Source organism: Anarhichas minor, unplaced genomic scaffold (genome assembly GCF_050575085.1).
Source record: "Anarhichas minor isolate MPS153535 unplaced genomic scaffold, ASM5057508v1 ptg000120l, whole genome shotgun sequence".
Classification (NCBI taxonomy): Eukaryota; Metazoa; Chordata; class Actinopteri; order Perciformes; family Anarhichadidae; genus Anarhichas; species Anarhichas minor.
Window position 1 is genome coordinate 1 of NW_027466566.1, and position 13,545 is coordinate 13,545.

At 46.4% G+C, this 13,545-nt stretch overlaps 1 protein-coding gene across 1 annotated transcript; it reads right to left on the reverse strand.

Moving 5' to 3' along the window:
- Window positions 1–6: 6 nt before the first annotated feature.
- On the reverse strand, window positions 7–12,193 carry LOC142940918 (nuclear GTPase SLIP-GC-like; the record flags this gene model as incomplete). Its single annotated transcript, XM_076083120.1, has 12 exons — window positions 12,112–12,193; window positions 4,118–4,199; window positions 3,781–3,893; window positions 3,551–3,598; window positions 3,375–3,408; window positions 3,107–3,199; window positions 2,722–2,812; window positions 1,924–2,140; window positions 1,611–1,826; window positions 699–905; window positions 441–616; window positions 7–166 (listed from the first exon to the last, which is right to left on the reverse strand). Coding segments are annotated over exons 2-12 (1,422 nt in total), but the record flags the coding sequence as incomplete, so codon positions are not given.
- Between the last annotated feature and the right edge of the window lie 1,352 nt (window positions 12,194–13,545).

Consider the following 13,545-nt stretch of genomic DNA (forward strand, 5'->3'; position numbering starts at 1 on the left):
CAGCACTAGTTTTAAGACATGCTTAGAGTCGCCGACAATCTTTATGTTGTACTTTCTGTCTATAAAACTCACCTTAATCTCCTTTAGTTTGCTGAATTCTTCTTTCACTTCTTTCTTGGCTTGTTCGTTTCTTTCCAATATCAAAGCACGAACATCAGCTGTGGAACTAAATGAAAATATTTGCATTATTTTGTGTCACCTGTGTGAGCAGTTATTGATTTCTAAAGGAATTTCTTTGAAAGAACTGATAAAACAGATGACAAGCATTAAGAATGACTCTATAGAAATAGACAATCTACTCGCTGGTGGTCCCGTTTTCTCATGTAGGTCATATAGAGACATCAGTATTATTATTGAGACTGTTTCATGAACACTTCAAAAGTCCTCACAGTTCCTTTAATATATATGTATATGTACTGTTGGCATCTTAAATCACTTACTGATGTTTTGAGTTTTTAATAAGATCAGACTTGGTGCAGATAAAGTAAATGTGCTGACACTGGCCACCATTTCCCATGAAGCTAGAGGCACTTTCCAGGATCTCCCAGGCTTCTCGCTCTGATGCAGCTCGATTCATTTCAGTCACGATCCACACAGTGGAACAACTTCCAACAAGCTGAAGGGACATGACAGCAAGCATTATGATGGTTACCAGTACTACAGTAATACACTAAACAGCATTGCATGTGATGAATTACCTTTTTCCACATCTTGTCCCTGCTCTTGTTACGATCCCCATTTCCAGGAAGATCCACAAGTGTGACGTGCTTCAGAAGATCATTATTTGGCACCTTGATAGTCACACACTTCACTAGTGGCCAATACCACCTCTTTATGTCTTTACCTTCTTCATCTTTTGGGTCACTTCTTGTGTATCTGACTAATTTTGCAGATAGCTCTTTAGCCTGCAATAAATAATAAAACGAGATTAAGGCAACGTAAGTGATATCATTCATAAGCAGACTCCAACTTCAAACTGCTTTACAAATTGCACAAAATAATTAAAACAGGAAAATATACAAAAGAAGAGCAATTAAGTTACCCCATCATTGAAACAACAAAAGCAAAAAGCTACATTTGGATCAATAAATATTAAATACTAAACCGGAAGTGGACACAAAAGTGCTATTTTGGGTGACAATTAGGTTTTAAATTGATGATGATCAGATTTTAAGAGATACAATAATTACTATTACTATTACCAGCTGAACTAAAGTGTGAACAAAAGCAGTGTTGAGATTTAATAATACAAGATGTAATTTAATCTCAATGTAAAATGTTTGGGCACAAAGACGGAGGAAAAATCCTGTTTGGATGTTAAAACAGTTATATAAATATATTTAGTTACTGGTATACAAACTTCTTTATGATTTTTCTATAAAGGGGACATTTTCTATGGGTTTGTAGTTTTCGAGGACAGGTGCATCAAGGCCACTCTGTTTTTAAGTAGAAAGTTTCACATAATGATTTTACTTTTACATTTGTTGAACTAAACCAACCTGGAATGGCTAGGCAGCATGCATATTACATAAACCTCAATAACATTTCCCTCTGTCAGACAGACAAGAAGGCTTCTCATGAAGTGATTCAAGATTTTTACTCTTACTCACTGTTTTTACTGTCAAAATCTTCTCCTTGGGAAGGAGAAATTCTGGGATCTCTTTGAAATATCTGTCATTCATGAGGTCATCAGGAGATTTGTTTTTCCAGTCTTCTCCATACAGCGCTGACAGCTTTTCAACTATGTCCCGAGAATCATCGTCACTTTCCTGATCCGCATTATCCCCAAGGAAATTTTTAGAGAACCACAACTCATCTTTCCACTCCTAAATACAATTTAAAAAATACCTTTAACTTTGTTAAATTATATGGCATACCTTTTTAAATAGCTTCAAGTAAACAAACATATTCAGCTCATTTTACCTCTTTTGTAATGAACTCAATGTTTGCCTCATACTTTGAGTTCTGCATGTTAGCCTCCACTTCAATCATGACTGAGGTACATGCACGGAAGTCTCCAGAGGGCAGGAGATCCTTCTCTCCAATGACGGCATTTATCAAAGAGCTCTTTCCAGCCCCGGTTTTGCCAAAGACACCAACCCTCTCCTTCTTGTCTGTCTTCAAATCACTGATTCTTTCCCTGTTGTACAAGAGTTTATGTGTGGGTTAATTCATTTGTTTCAAAAACATAAAAACACTGACAGAATGTGTTAAAATCAGAAAGAGATCCGTCTATAAACAGCCCTCTTCAGCATATTGTACTATCTTCAGTAGAAGTAATTTGCTGTAAATTTGGATTATTAAAAGAATTATCGCCTCACAACTGAATCCCTCAGACAAACAGTCAAGTTGTAGTTTACATCCATGTCTTTCCAAATTGTCATCACTTCATCATTTTATCCGATTAGACATTTATGTGAAATTGTCATAATTAGCTGAATTCTTCAGTTATGATCAAAAATGTGTTTTGTGAGGTCACAGTGACCTTGATCTGTGACCACCAAATTGTAATCAGTTCATCCTTGAGTCCAAAACAAATTCCTTCGAGACGTTGGTGAGAAATGGACATACGTACGTACGTACGTACGGCCGGACAAACCCATGATGTCTGGCTCAACACTATCAGTCTTAAATCTCTTAGTGAAACTGGCCTCTGGTCAGCAGTGGAACCAGGCCCGTATAACATATTAATATGGAAACTTTAATAAACTTTATACTTACGTCAGGAACTTGTTGAGCTTGTTGTCTTCGTGAGGTATTTTCTGACTGACACATTCCATGATGTCTTTCACATCAGACAGTATCTCTTCTTCTGTCAGAGTGAAAGTAAAGAACTGTTCAGCAGGAACCATGAACCAGTGTATCAAGTAAGCGGTAATGCACAATGAGGAGAGCGTGAGAGGGACTTTCTCTGCCAGGTCCATGTAGGATAAGATTGATAAGATGACAAGATTGCATATGGCAGCAAATGAGAGTATTTTTTGTGGCCAAGCTATAGAAACACACATTTGCTATGTAAGTAAGCTAAGTAAAAATGTTATTACATAAAAAAGTTAACCCTATAGTAAGTTGTAGGTTGCCATTGTTTGTAAAGTATTATAAATACCTGAGTATGATCCTGGTTTGTTGGCAAGTCGTTCTTTTCTAGTTAGTGATTGACGTTGGCTGGACTCATCCTGAAGATCTGACTCTCTCTTTACTTTTTGGATATTTTTAGTTGGAAAAAAAAAAGCAGAAAGAAAGGTTTGTTGCATCTGCCTCTCACAATATTAAAACATGTTCTCGATATCGTTTCTTAGTCAAAGTAAGATATTACCTCCTCAAAAAACTTCAATGAACACTACATGTAACCAATAAGATAAAGTGTGTCTCACCTTTATCACTTGTGTCACTGGTGGACGGACAAACCTGAGGGTGAACATGAACATTTGTGTCTTAAATCAATACTAAGTGGCCAAGTAAAAGTTTGAGCAGACATTGAAAATATGATCTATATAATTATAATAAATGCCTTATGATGCCTGAGTGCTTGAAACTTTATTCAACTTACTTCAGCTGATGATTCAACTGTTTCTGGATTTGCTGTGTTTTGTTCATCCTAGTGACGAAAGACAATAGTTGCAAATCCACAATAGTAAATAAATGTTAAAATTCTAGCACATGCTATTATTGTTAATGAGTTATTATTATCAATTATGTGTCAAGAAAACAGAAGTCTGTGCTCCTATAAATTATAAATACAGTATTTGTGTAAATTGTGTTCACAGTACAGAACGTTACCTTTAACAACTTGAGACTCATCTTGAATTTTGACCTTGGTCCCACTTTTGGGATCAAGTCGGAGATGTCTCCATCATTCAGAAGGTAAAGACTTTTTGTGTCAATTTCATGTTCTGCAATTAACAAGAAGAATTTCCAGCATTAGTCAGAACTGATCTCTCCCATTTTATTAAAACTATGCCTGTCAAGAATATGTCAGCATTGTACTGAAGAACAACATTGCAGCATTTTTCATAGTTCTTTTAGTTCTGTAGATGCTTATACGTTTCAGTATTGTTAGGTCATATAAACACTTTATAAAATCTGTGCCCATAAAAGAGTCATGGTAATACTTTACCTTCAAATATTGGTATCAACTGGCTGAGACCCCATTCAGTTAATTTATTACGAACAAAATCATCCATGACCACGAACGGCAACTGGAAGGTAAACAAATAATCATGTTTTAAATCAACCACTGCAACTTTGGAGAGTTACATTTCACTGAAGGAAAAGAAGTTATGAAACTTCTATTATCAGACTCAAGGAAAAAGCAAAGACTGAAAAAACGAGTCACGTCACAATGAACGGTACAGCTCATATAGACATACATCAGTTCATACAACAACTGAAATGATTAACCCTTCCGTCGTCTCGAGGGGTCAAAGCGACCCACATCGGAGTCTCCCCGCTGTCTATCTCCCCTTGTCTTCTTCTGGTGGGTCAAAGTGACCCACCTTTGACTCTCCCGGCTATCTCATCTTACTCCCCTTACTCACACTCACTATCTCTATCCCGTTGTCCTCGGGTGGGTCAAAACGACCCGCCTCAGAGTCTCTTCTCCTCTCCTCGCTACGCTACGCTACGCTACCTCCCGTCGTCCTCGGGTGGGTCAAAACGACCCGCCTCAGAGTCTCTGTCCTCGCGTCTCTCTACCCTCTCACATCTCCCACTCCCGTTGTCCTCGGGTGGGTCAAAACGACCCGCCTCAGAGTCTCTTCTCCTCTCCTCGCTACGCTACGCCACCTCCCGTTGTCCTCGGGTGGGTCAAAACGACCCGCCTCAGAGTCTCTTCTCCTCTCCTCGCTACGCTACGCTGCCTCCCGTCGTCTCGACGGGTCAAAACGACCCGCCTCAGAGTCTCTTCTCCTCTCCTCGCTACGCTACGCCACCCCCCGTTGTCCTCGGGTGGGTCAAAACGACCCGCCTCAGAGTCCCTCCCCTCGCTACTCTATCTATATATATATATATATATTTATTTACTTACACATATATTCTAGGCGCTATACTACTACGTTGTACACTCGCGCATCTTCGGTCGTCCGAGAGAGCAGACAGTAGAGAGGAGAGACGCGAAAATGCAACCGACTCCGTTTTTTCAAATGGCGAACTACCTGAGGACGAACAGGGACACGTTCGACAAGCTCGTGGCGGCTATACGAGACTACGAACACCACCCCCTGAATCCCGAGGCGAAGAAGGAGATCGGCCTCATGCTTAAGAGGCACAGGTCCAACAAGTCGTACGCGAAATACCCAGAGACTCTGATGGAGAGGATGTGGAAGTCGTTGAGCGATGACGTGGCTTGGAACGCGATAGCTGACACGCTCCGAAGCCTGGACCCCGCGTTCCGAGTGACCGATCTGGATGCGCTCAAACCCGAGGACCTCGCGGCGTGCGATCTGCTCGGAAAGCCCATCGGGACGTCGCGCTTGAGCAAACTGTTGAAGGACCTGCCGCGACGCGAACTGGACAGAGTGAAACTCTTGCTGTCCTGGGACCTCGTCGAGGGTTGCCAGCGTTTGCCCTTCGGAAGGATCGCGAGAATGAACGCGGGGGACCTGTCGAACGCGATCGTCTCCGAGCACTCTCGCTCTGCCGCGTTTGTGATGCGTCTCATCTTCTCGCAAATCGACCGAATGGACCTGGCGAGCGAACTGTCCGCCGCGGTGGCCGAGTACACGCCCGATCATTGACGATCCCGGGCGCACGCGCAAACACACCCACCACAACTCTGACCTTTTAATATTATTTTATATATATATATATATATATATATATATATATATATATATATATATATATATATATATATATATATATATATATATATATATATATATATATATATATATATATCTATATATATATATATATATATATATATATATATATATATATCACATTACACATACTTATTGGCTAAGCGATACGAACGCGGGTGTACACTCGCGCATCTCCGCTCGTCCGAGAGAGCAGACAGCAAGCAGACAGTAAGAGAGGAGAGACGCGAAAATGAACCCGACTCCCATGTTTCAAATGGCGAACTACCTGCAGAGGAACAGGGACAACTTTGACAAGCTGGTAGCGGCTATACGAGACTACGAACACCTCCCCCTGAATCCCGACGCGAAGGCGGAGATCGGCCTCATGCGTCGGAAGCTCAGGTCCAACAAGTCGTACGCGAAATACCCGGAGACTCTGATGGAGAAGATGTGGCAGCACTTGGGCGAGGACCTCGCCCGAAACGCGATAGCCGACACGCTCCGAAGCCTGGACCCCGCGTTCCGAGTGACCGATCTGGATGCGCTCAACCCCGAGGAACTCGCGGCGTGCGATCTGCTCGGAAAGCCCATCGGGGCGTCGCGTTTGAGCAGGGCGTTGCGGGACCTGCCGCGACGCGACCTGGACAGAGTGAAACTCTTGCTGTCCTGGGACCTCGTCGAGGGTTGCCAGCGTTTGCCCTTCGGAAGGATCGAGAAAATGAACCCCGGGGACCTATCTTACGCGATCGTATCGGCGCACTCTCGCTCTGCGGCGTTTGTGATGCGTCTCATCTTCTCGCAAATCGACCGAATGGACCTGGCGAGCGAACTGTCCGCCTCGGTCGACGACGTTGCGTCGGAACGTTGACGATCTCGACCGGTTTGGACGGACGTGGCGATGGGACCGGGTCGCTTTGTTGTTTTCCTGCCCTTGTAATGCTTTGCAACGTGCTGTGTAACCCGTGTTTGTTGTGTTAAAAATAAAAGGAAATAAAATAAGTCCTTGGGTATACCAATTGCTACGGTGTGCGAGTGTTCATTGTCAAAGTGCAACAATCCCCGTGTTTAGCGTTGGTGTGTGTGTGTGTGTGTGTGCGTGTGTGTGCGTGTGAAACGACCGGCGTAGGATAATCGATCGTTTGGTTAAACCCCTTCCGTTGTCCTCGGGTGGGTCAAAGCGACCCGCCTCAGAGTCTCTGTCCTCGCGTCTCTCTACCCTCTCTCTCACATCTCTCACTCCCGTTGTCCTAGGGTGGGTCAAAGCGACCCGCCTCAGAGTCTCTCCCATCGCATCTCTCTACACTCTCACATCTCCCACTCCCGTTGTCCTCGGGTGGGTCAAAGCGACCCGCCTCAGAGTCTCTGTCCTCGCGTCTCTCTCTCCCGTTGTCCCGACGGGTCAAAGCTACCCGCCTCAGATTCTCTGTCCTCGCGTCTCTCTACCCTCTCTCTCACATCTCTCACTCCCGTTGTCCTCGGGTGGGTCAAAGCGACCCGCCTCAGAGTCTCTGTCCTTGCGTCTCTCTCTCCCGTTGTCCCGACGGGTCAAAGCTACCCGCCTCAGAGTCTCTATCCTCGCGTCTCTCACTCCCGTTGTCCTCGGGTGGGTCAAAACGACCCGCCTCAGAGGTCTCTCCCATCGCGTCTCTCACTCCCGTTGTCCTCGGGTGGGTCAAAACGACCCGCCTCAGAGTCTCTATCCTCGCGTCTCTCACTCCTGTTGTCCCATTGGGTCAAAACGACCCGCCTCAGAGTCTCTATCCTCGCGTCTCTCACTCCCGTTGTCCTCGGGTGGGTCAAAGCGACCCGCCTCAGAGTCTCTCCCATCGCGTCTCTCACTCCCGTTGTCCTCGGGTGGGTCAAAACGACCCGCCTCAGAGTCTCTTCTCCCCTCGCGTCTCTCTACCCTCTCTCTCACATCTCTCACTCCCGTTGTCCTCGGGTGGGTCAAAACGACCCGCCTCAGAGTTTCTCCCATCGCGTCTCTCACTCCCGTTGTCCTCGGGTGGGTCAAAACGACCCGCCTCAGAGTCTCTATCCTCGCGTCTCTCACTCCCGTTGTCCTCGGGTGGGTCAAAACGACCCGCCTCAGAGTCTCTCCCATCGCGTCTCTCACTCCCGTTGTCCTCGGGTGGGTCAAAACGACCCGCCTCAGAGTCTCTCCCATCGCGTCTCTCACTCCCGTTGTCCTCGGGTGGGTCAAAACGACCCGCCTCAGAGTCTCTATCCTCGCGTCTCTCACTCCTGTTGTCCCATTGGGTCAAAACGACCCGCCTCAGAGTCTCTATCCTCGCGTCTCTCACTCCCGTTGTCCTCGGGTGGGTCAAAGCGACCCGCCTCAGAGTCTCTCCCATCGCGTCTCTCACTCCCGTTGTCCTCGGGTGGGTCAAAACGACCCGCCTCAGAGTCTCTATCCTCGCGTCTCTCACTCCTGTTGTCCCATTGGGTCAAAACGACCCGCCTCAGAGTCTCTATCCTCGCGTCTCTCACTCCCGTTGTCCTCGGGTGGGTCAAAGCGACCCGCCTCAGAGTCTCTCCCATCGCGTCTCTCACTCCCGTTGTCCTCGGGTGGGTCAAAACGACCCGCCTCAGAGTCTCTTCTCCCCTCGCGTCTCTCTACCCTCTCTCTCACATCTCTCACTCCCGTTGTCCTCGGGTGGGTCAAAACGACCCGCCTCAGAGTTTCTCCCATCGCGTCTCTCACTCCCGTTGTCCTCGGGTGGGTCAAAACGACCCGCCTCAGAGTCTCTATCCTCGCGTCTCTCACTCCCGTTGTCCCATTGGGTCAAAACGACCCGCCTCAGAGTCTCTATCCTCGCGTCTCTCACTCCCGTTGTCCTCGGGTGGGTCAAAGCGACCCGCCTCAGAGGTCTCTCCCATCGCGTCTCTCACTCCCGTTGTCCTCGGGTGGGTCAAAACGACCCGCCTCAGAGTCTCTCTCTCTCTCTCTCTCTCTCTCTCTCTCTCTCTCTCTCTCTCTCTCTCTCTCTCTCTCTCTCTCTCCCCTCGCTACGCTACGCTACCTCCCGTTGTCCTCGGGTGGGTCAAAGCGACCCGCCTCAGAGTCTCTTCTCCCCTCGCTGTCTCTCTACCCTCTCTCTCACATCTCTCACTCCCGTTGTCCTCGGGTGGGTCAAAGCGACCCGCCTCAGAGTCTCTCCCATCGCTACGCCACCTCCCGTTGTCCCCATTGGGTCAAAACGACCCGCCTCAGAGTCTCTATCCTCGCGTCTCTCACTCCCGTTGTCCTCGCGTGGGTCGAAAGCGACCCGTTCTGGGGACAAACCCCCCCCAATAACGAACCATTACTAACGTCATCTTCTCTACATGTACAGACATGTGGTGGCGGTGGTGGTGACGGTGGACATCTCTCGGGTAGTTACGGAATGACTGCGCGTTTCACTGTCGAACAGGTACTCGAACAGATTTTCTCAAGCGACCAGCAGGACTACTGTGATTCGGAAGACCAGGTGGAGGAAGATGTGTCCGAAGAAGACGATGTGTCCGGAGAAGAAGAACAAGAAGAAGAAGCAGGCGAAGACGCCGAAGGAGAAGGCGACGAAGAAGAAGCAGAAGACTACAACCCAGTGCGGCCCGAATCACCTTCGCGTAACCACGAAGAAGGGGAAGACGAAGACGGAGAAGACGAAGAAGGAGAAGACGATTACCAAGTCGACCCATCTCAAGTGCAAAGGCGGACCTTCCTCTCAAAAAACGGAGAAATAACTTGGTCCTCCGCTTCCTACGCGCAACACCGGGGCAGAGCTAGGCGAAATGCCACGCCGACAACCCCTGGTGGACCCACAAGGTACGCCGCGTGCCACGCCCGTGACATCGCCTCTACCTTCTGCCTCTTTGTCACACCGTCAATAGAAAGAATCATCCTGGACAACACCAATCTCGAGGGCTTTCGGAAATACGGGGACGGGTGGAAAGGAATGGACGAAACCGATCTGCGCGCCTACATAGGGCTGCTAATCTTGGCCGGTGTATACAGGTCCCGGGGCGAGGCCGCAGCTAGCCTGTGGGACGCAGAGAGCGGCAGGGTGATTTTCCGTGCCACGATGCCACTCAAACTCTTTCACACGTACTCCAGACTCATCCGCTTCGACGACCGCGAGACGAGACAAGCGAGACGTGCCACGGACAAACTGGCAGCCGTGAGAGAGGTTTGGGACACGTGGGTGGAGCGGCTGCCGCTCCTCTACAACCCAGGGCCTGAGGTGACAGTGGACGAGCAACTGGTTTCGTTCCGAGGTACAATTATTACAATGTAACAAACAAACAAACATGATGTACTGTCATTAGCCGTATCTGTAATCCTTTTTTTTGCAATAAAATAATATATAAAAGACAATATCGTCACCACCACCTGTTTCCGTGACACGCTGATAACCAATTATTATTATTTACCCGCCCCGCCCCGCCCCCAGGCCGTTGTCCCTTCCGGCAGTACATGCCCAGCAAGCCGGCGAAATACGGGATCAAGTCGTGGGTGGCCTGCGACGCCAAATCCAGCTACGCTTGGAAGATGCAAGTCTACACCGGCAAGGCCATTGGCGGAGGCCCAGAGCGGAACCAGGGGATGCGGGTTGTGCTTGATGTCACAGAGGGACTGAGGGGTCTCAATGTCACATGTGACAATTACTTCACCTCTTACGAACTCGCAAGGCAGCTCCTGGAGAGGAACATCACCATGGTTGGCACGGTTCGAAAGAACAAACCCGAGCTCCCCTCTACACTGCTAGCATTGAAGGACAGAGAGGTCTTGTCCTCCAAGTTTGCCTTCACGCCCACGACCACTGTGGTCTCTTACCTCCCAAAGAAGAACAAGAACGTGGTACTTCTGAGCACGAGGCACACGGAGGCCGACATTAGCGAGCGCGACGACAGGAAGCCTGTCGTCATCCTAGACTACAACCGCAACAAAGGAGGCGTGGACAACCTAGACAAGGTGATCGGCACGTACAGCTGCAGAAGGACGACCGCCCGATGGCCCCTGGTCGTGTTTCACAACATCATTGACGTGTCCTCGTACAACGCGTTCGTGATATGGCGAGAGATCAACCCCGACTGGATGCCTGGTAAGCGGAACAAGAGGAGGGTGTTCCTCGAGCAGCTGGGAAAGGCCCTTGTGACTCCGTTCATGGAAAGGCGGGAGCGTCTCCCCCGCACGGAAGCCTCCGCCGCTCTCGTGAAAGCCGTCCAGAGGGCTAGATCACGTGATCAACCGCAGCATCCGGCTGCCCCGGGCACCGCTGCGGCAACGGCGGCGGAGGAGGCTGCCTCCGTTTCGCCACCCGCGGCAAGTAAGCGCAAGAGGTGTCAGATCTGCCCACCGAAGAAGGACTGTAAAACCCACACTGTGTGCTACAGGTGTAAAATATATATATGCAAAGGCTGTACACTGGCATTCTGCCCTACATGCGGCAATCGGTGAAGTCCTCGGGACGGCTTCAGCCACAGGACATGGGATTTATACAGACGGACTGAGGGCAACGGAAGGGTTAATCAATTCATCAACTAGTCAATTGCCAGAAAAATAATTTGCAACTATTTTGATAAAGTCAATTTTCATGTTAAAACATTTTATGGCTCCAGGTTCTCTTTATCTTATTTTATATTTAATATGTTTAGCTTTGGCAACAGTCCTAATTTAAAAAATATTAAATAAAAATAATGCTTGTTGGACCATTGTGAAGGTGTCACTTTTGGCATCTGGGTAATTGTGACAGCATTTCTCACTATTTTCTCAATTTGTTTACAAACCAAACAAACAAACGATTAAAAGAGAAAATGTTCAGCAGATTAATCCATGATGAAAATGATAATAAATTGCCGTCCTACACCAATTAATTAACTACAACAATAAAATCCTGCTTCCTGCAGGAGTTATGAGAATCTAATGATATAATTGAATAACAGGCATACGGGCTATTGTTCTGCATTGAAATACATTCAGTACCTGTTCCTGAATAAACCACTGCAGCACCAGGCCTGTTTAAATACTCGAATGCAGGGTGCGTCGCTATCAGCATACGTTACGTTTACGCAATCTCCCATGTAGCGTTAGATATCTGGCAATATGTTGTTTGTCCCCAAGAGTACCAACTTTTCATCAAGTCGGGATAAGGGCACTTCATTATTTAAATTCTAGCGTGTAACTTTACAGCCTTTTGTTTGTTATTCACGGAGGAGATCTTCCGGCTTTCAAACGGTCAATAAGAGATTAAAAGAGAACATTTCAATAAGAATCACCCGCGGTGTTTGATTTCCTTAACATCATAATATTAATTCCAGCAGTTACCTGTAGCGTGTAGGCAATAGATGTAGATCGATGCCGGTCCTCCAAGGTGGAGCAGTCCTTTGCTCTCAATAGTTGTCCGACACCACACAGGAAAAAGAAACCTAAAGTGTTTTTGATTCCTGGTTGTGAAACTCCTCCCATGATGAATCTCCCTACTTATGTATTTCTTTTATTCGTTCTTATGAAAATTGTCGACACAAGACCGTGTTCTGCTACACAAATTTGTTTGTACTTTTCTCAAATAATGTGGGTAAAATGATGTATAATTTAGCTTTTTGAGCCTCAAACTGTAAATGACATGTTTGAACATACTGAACTAAATACTGACAACTGAAACATTAAAGGGAGGAACGGTTGTGTAAAGGGGACACAACCGTTGGAACAGGCTGGAACAGGTTGGAACAGGCTGGAAACCACGGTTGAACTCTACGGTTGAACTAAATACTGACAACTGCAACATTAAAGGGAGGAACGGTTGTGTAAGGGGGACACAACCGTTGGAACAGGCTGGAACAGGTTGGAACAGGCTGGAAACCACGGTTGAACTCTACGGTTGAACTAAATACTGACAACTGCAACATTAAAGGGAGGAACGGTTGTGTAAGGGGGACACAAGCCTAACAGGCTGGAAACCACTGTTTTAATCTTGAACATTACATTTTATGAGTTTATCAAATATTTTAATGTAAAATCTTACTCTGAAAAGCAACTAACTGCAGTTGTCAGTTAAGTGTGCTGGTGTATGAAGTATGTTTTATATGCGAACTACCTGAAAAGTACTATGACAAATTCATAAACAGGTTAGACATGGTTCATAAATGGTAAATAGACTTGTATTTGTACAGGTGTCATTTGATCCATTATCATTCACACCCATTCATCACATTGATTTATTTAGGGTTATTTAGGACATGGACTGGAGGATCCGATCCAACCGCTGATCTTTTGATTGAAAGACAACCAGCTTTAACTCTGAGCCACAGCACCCAGGTTAGAAATGGTTACAAGTAAAAGTCAGCGCTTATTACAAAATTTGCAAATACATAATCAACTTCTGTGATTACAGTTGTTTTCAATGCTAACACACTAACATGACACATAAAGCACAATTACTGAGACTAACACTGTGAGAGCAAAACCTAAGGTCAAGTCTCCAAAACTCTAAACACATTTTCTGCTTTACATTTAATTTGCAATTCAAAGTGACACTTTTTGTAACACACTACACACAGTTCACTACATGAGACACAGGACTCTCACATAAAGTCACTTGTCTTTCAAAACACTGCCAATCAAAAGCCACAGCCATGGACCAATTGACCAATACATGTGTCACCTGGTCAAACACCTAATAGCTTGATTGTCAACTAATCAATCAGGATGTAAGCGCTATACAGTTATTTTATGATTGCTTAAGCACAGTATTAAAAACAG